The 4,526-nt window shown below is 54.6% G+C and overlaps 1 protein-coding gene across 1 annotated transcript; it reads right to left on the bottom strand.

Moving 5' to 3' along the window:
- Positions 1 to 881: 881 nt before the first annotated feature.
- Positions 882 to 4,069, bottom strand: LOC139354318 (uncharacterized). Its single transcript, XM_070998541.1, has 4 exons — positions 3,791 to 4,069; positions 1,604 to 3,679; positions 1,390 to 1,525; positions 882 to 1,330 (listed from the first exon to the last, which is right to left on the bottom strand). Exons 1-4 carry the CDS (start codon positions 4,067 to 4,069, stop codon positions 882 to 884), a joined length of 2,940 nt encoding a protein of 979 aa, XP_070854642.1.
- Between the last annotated feature and the right edge of the window lie 457 nt (positions 4,070 to 4,526).

Below are 4,526 nucleotides of genomic sequence, written 5' to 3'. Positions count from 1 at the left end.
ACTACCACACGATCTCTAATTAGATCCTTTTCCCTAGCACATGGGTTATTTGCTTTCGCGAAGTATTTTATTCTTCTTAGGAAACATAAGATCTTTTGGATGCTTACTCCCTGAATGGCCCAAGGTTCGGAAAGTGCTTTAGGTTATGCACTGGGCAGAAGCATAAGAGGTGTTCGATGCTCTCCTCTTCGTCTATCTGTTTGCAGCTGCGGCAGAAGTCGTGTTTACTGAGTCCCAGCCTGTGCGCATGAGTCCCTATAAGACAGTTGTCCGTGAGGGCATTTAGGAGAGTAGAGATGTCCTCCCTGCTACGTTGTAGGAGAGTTTTTGTTCTTTTCGAGTTGTAGTTTGGTCATGTGAGTCTAGAATTGTGGCAAGTTGAGATTAAGTTCCAACGGTTGTTGGAAAGTGTGTCTCTGCCTGAGATGGAGCTTGCAGGTAGCCATGGGCATACCCACCGTGTCCTTGTCGCGAAGGATGTCGGCGGTTGTCCCTTGTCTTGCTAGTCCAGGCACCCAGATGAGGTTGATTCTCAGATGAGTGGCCATCTCGTTAAGAGATTTGCGGCATTCAGTTATTGCTTTTGAGTTTGTTGTGTAGGAGTCGAGGGCCCTGAGGGCTACTTGACTATCCGAGAAGACTATTCATCTGTGTCATGATGTACTGATGTAGGTCGACATCCCCGAACCCGTCAAGAACCGCTTCACTCAAATCCAAAACTGCAAGTTTTGAGACGGGCCGCAACATTGTCCGAGATAGGCTATTTTCGTTCACGCGCACAGTGGCGCGATGCCCTTGCGCCACTCTCGTCTGAGCAAGGCAGGGTCGCAGACGAAGACCATATCGCCCTTGCGGATGGGCTCCTTTCTCCGGCACCACTTCTAGCGGTGCACAAGCGTAGGCAGGTACTCCAGGACCCACCTCCTCCAGAAAAGGTTTCGCAGCATGCGAGCAATCCTCCACTGCTTTCGCGTATCGCCCTGGCGGATGGGGTCCGTTCTCCGGCACCAGTTCTCGCGGTGCACAAGCGTAGGCAGGTACTCCAGGACCCATCTCCTCCAGAAACGGCTTCGCAGCATGCGAGCAATCCTCCACTGCTTTCGCGTAGAACCCTCCTTGGGCAGCTCCGCATCCAATCCAGGCGTATTCGGCAGGGTAGCTGCTCCCTTGAGCAGATCGTTTGGCGTCAACAGCGCCTCTTGGTCCGCATCCACCGGCAAGTGGGTGAGCGGACGCGAGTTGACCACATTCTCCGCATCGTCGCGACTTCCTTCAGGGTATGGCGCAGCACTCGTTTGACGCACTGCACCATCCGCTCCCATACTTCGCCCTCAGACGGGTTCGATGGGCAATTGAAAACCCATTCAATGCTTCTGCTCGACAACTCACTTTGTCGCTTGGCCTCCCTGTCAGCTCCCACGAAGTTCTTGCCGTTATCACTCCGCAGTCTATGTACTGGTCCTCTACGGCAGACGAAGTTCCTGATCGCTATAATGCAGGAATCCGTCAACAGGTCATGCGCCAGCTCCAGATGAATCACCCTTGTCGTCAAGCATGTGAACAAGGCGACCCAACGCTTCTCTCAGTGACGGGATACAGTCACCCGCAGTGGCCCAAAGTAGTCGAATCCGGTGTACTTGAATGGCCATCCCCCCGCTTCCAGTCGATCCTCTGGAAGGGGTCCCATTATCTGCGGCATCGGCCGCGTTCGCTGCAACTTGCACTCGTTGCACGACGAGATTACTTCCTTCAGCACTCGTCTCATCTTCGTGACCCAGAATCTCGTCCGGATCTGAGCAATCGTCGCATCCACGTTTTGATGCTTCATCTGGGCATGAAAGTGCCTCACAATCAAATTCGTAAGACTGTGCCTGTGTGACAGTATTACGGGCCTCCTCGCACTGTACGGCATGCACAGCACGGCATCAACTCTGCCATAAACTCGCAGAACACCGTGTTCATCCACGTAAGGCGTCAGACCTCGCATCTCACTCGAGCTGGCGACGTTCTTTCCGCATTCCGCCGACCTCATCTCGTCGGATAACGATTCCAACTGGGCCTGTCTGACTAACAGGTTCTCCGCGGCCTCACACTCCGTTGCAGTGAGTCCGTACTCCTCGATCTCGCTTCTCTGCTTGCGACACCAACGCGCAAACCTCAGGACCCAGGCTGTGGTCCTCACCAGGCGACTGAAGCTCGAGAATCTCTGAAACGGAATGGCGAATTCATTTGCGGCCACCACTGCAAACTCACTGGGCATCTCCTCTTTATCAGGCGCATCTGGAACACGCTTGGTTCCCTCCTCAGGCGCCGGCCAGCCGCTCGCTGGCTGCCTCAAAAATGCGAGTCCGCTTAGCCAACGTGATTCCGGGCTAAGGTCCGACTTTTTCTGCGATCGCGTCGCATCACCCGCCGCGTTGTCAGCTGTAGGTACCCATCGCCACTGGGAAACCTTCGACGACTCCAAAATCTCCGCCACTCGGTTGCCAACAAACTGCTTGTACCGGCGGTGGGTGCTGCCGATCCATCTCAGCACCGTTTTTGAGTCCGTCCACAACACCGTCTCGCTGGTGTCCACACTGTGCTCCTCCTTGACAGTGTTCATCAGTCTGGTTCCAAGAACCGCTGCCTGCAGCTCCAACCTTGGGATCGACATCGTTCTCATCGGCGCGCACTTCGTCTTTGCGCACACGAAGCTAACCAGCACGTTGTCATCCTCGTACGTGACCCTCCAATAGGCCACCGCCGCGAATGCAGATTGACTTTCATCCACGAACACGCGCAACTCGGTGGTCCGAACTGCTCCATGCCCGAAATAGTGACGAGGGCATTGGAACTGTCCCACGGCGTCCATCTCCCTGCGCCAGGCCGCAAAGGCTTTGCCTATCTCCTCCGGTAGTGGTTCGTCCCACTGGATCTTCTGCCTCCAGATCTCTGTCAACAACAGCTTCGCTGTAGTCATCAGGCAGCACAGGACCACAGGGTCGAACGTTGACATCAGCAGGCTCAAATACTCCCTCTTTGTAGGGACTTGATCTCCACTTAGAACGCTACTTGGCACTCGGTGATACTCCACGTTAAATCTGAAGTCGTCCGTGGCTACCTGCCAGCGCATTCCAAGGATCTTCTGCTCAGCCTCACCCCATCCGACGCTCTTGATTTGCCAAGGTGGTCCCAACGCCGCTTCCACGATGGGTGAGCTAAATGAAAACTGGCATAATTCGAATCCAGCCTCCGCATGTATCTCCTTCACTCGGGTAGATACACTTATAGCTTCGCTCTCTGTAGCGAAACTGTCCACATAGTCATCGACGTAGTGGTGGTCGATGATGGCCTTGACTGCCCTCGGATCCGAATCCCGAAACTTCAGGAACTTCTTTACGTAATGCGCAGCGCTCGGCGAGCAGGCTGCTCCAAACGTCGTTACGTTCATCTCGTACACATCCGGGTCTTGATCGCCGTTGCCATCTTTCCAAAGGAATCGTTGGGAACATCGATCCTTGGGTCGGATCAACACTTGGTAGAACACCTCCTTGATGTCACCGCAGACTCCGACTGCTCCTTCCCTGAAGTGGAAGAGCACGGCTGGCAAGGGCTTGTAATGCTGAGGCCCCTTGTCCAGCGCTGAATTTAGCGAGGTTCCTCCAACCTTGGCTGCAGCATCGAACACATGCCGGACCTTACCGGGTTTGTTCGGGTTTTCGACACCAAAATGTGGCAAATACCATAGCCGGTTGCTCGTCACAGCGACCTAATCTTGCTGCAGCTTCCTCGCATATCCTTTGGATACGTAATCCTTGATGATACGATCGTATTCCAACGCCAACTGACCGTTGCGCTTCAACTTCTTCTCGACGTTGATCAGCCGTCTGTGCGCCATCTCGTAGCTCCGTGGCAGCACAGCGTAGTCGTCCTTCCAGAGTAATCCCGTCTTGTAGCGACGCCCCACTTTCACCGTGGTGTCTTGGAGGATCCTTTGTGCCCGCGCGGCATCATGGTATGCGACCTGTGGCGCGAGCTTCACACCAAAGCTTTCCATCTCAAAGCAGTCCTCCACCATCTGTTCCATCGTATCATCCATTGACACGGCTAGTAGGCAGGACCTCGGTGACGGCGTAGTCGATTGCCCACTTACTGGCCCAAACACAACCCATCCAAGCTCGGTTGCGGCCGCATACGGTCAATTTCTGGCAAACCGCCTCGTCCTAAGTGGCAATCCCAAATGTCCATGGTCCAGTCCGAAGGGCTTCATCGGCAGACGCGCACCCTTATGCACGCCCTGGACATCTCGTCGGCCTAACGTCTGCATCGGCAGACTCAGGCTCGAAACGGAGTACACGTTCCTCAAAGCATGGCGAGTGGGCTTCCCAGCTCCACTTATCTCTAGACTCACCACGTTGCTGGGCTCTCTGCTGGCCCTTCCTCCAAACCATTGTATATTCAGCTGTCGATGCTCGCCTCGCACTCCCAGATCCCTCCGTAGCTCATCATCGATCATCGTGACGGAGGATCCTTCATCCAAGAGC

The sequence above is a fragment of the Drosophila suzukii genome (assembly GCF_043229965.1).
Source record: "Drosophila suzukii chromosome 2 unlocalized genomic scaffold, CBGP_Dsuzu_IsoJpt1.0 scf_2c, whole genome shotgun sequence".
Taxonomy (NCBI): domain Eukaryota; kingdom Metazoa; phylum Arthropoda; class Insecta; order Diptera; family Drosophilidae; genus Drosophila; species Drosophila suzukii.
The sequence above is the reverse complement of the archived record's forward strand: the minus strand, read 5'-3'. Positions and strand labels throughout refer to the sequence as shown.

What these genes read in the sequence shown, in the direction of transcription:
- LOC139354318 (XM_070998541.1), bottom strand. Translation starts at nt 4,069, where the DNA reads ATGGAACAGATGGTGGAGGACTGCTTTGAGATGGAAAGCTTTGGTGTG. An exon ending in ATCGTATCATCAAGGATTAC is followed by an intron (nt 3,680 to 3,790) that starts GTATCCAAAGGA and finishes AAACCCGGTAAG; the next exon opens with GTCCGGCATGTGTTCGATGC. An exon ending in CAGGGAGGCCAAGCGACAAA is followed by an intron (nt 1,331 to 1,389) that starts GTGAGTTGTCGA and finishes AACCCGTCTGAG; the next exon opens with GGCGAAGTATGGGAGCGGAT.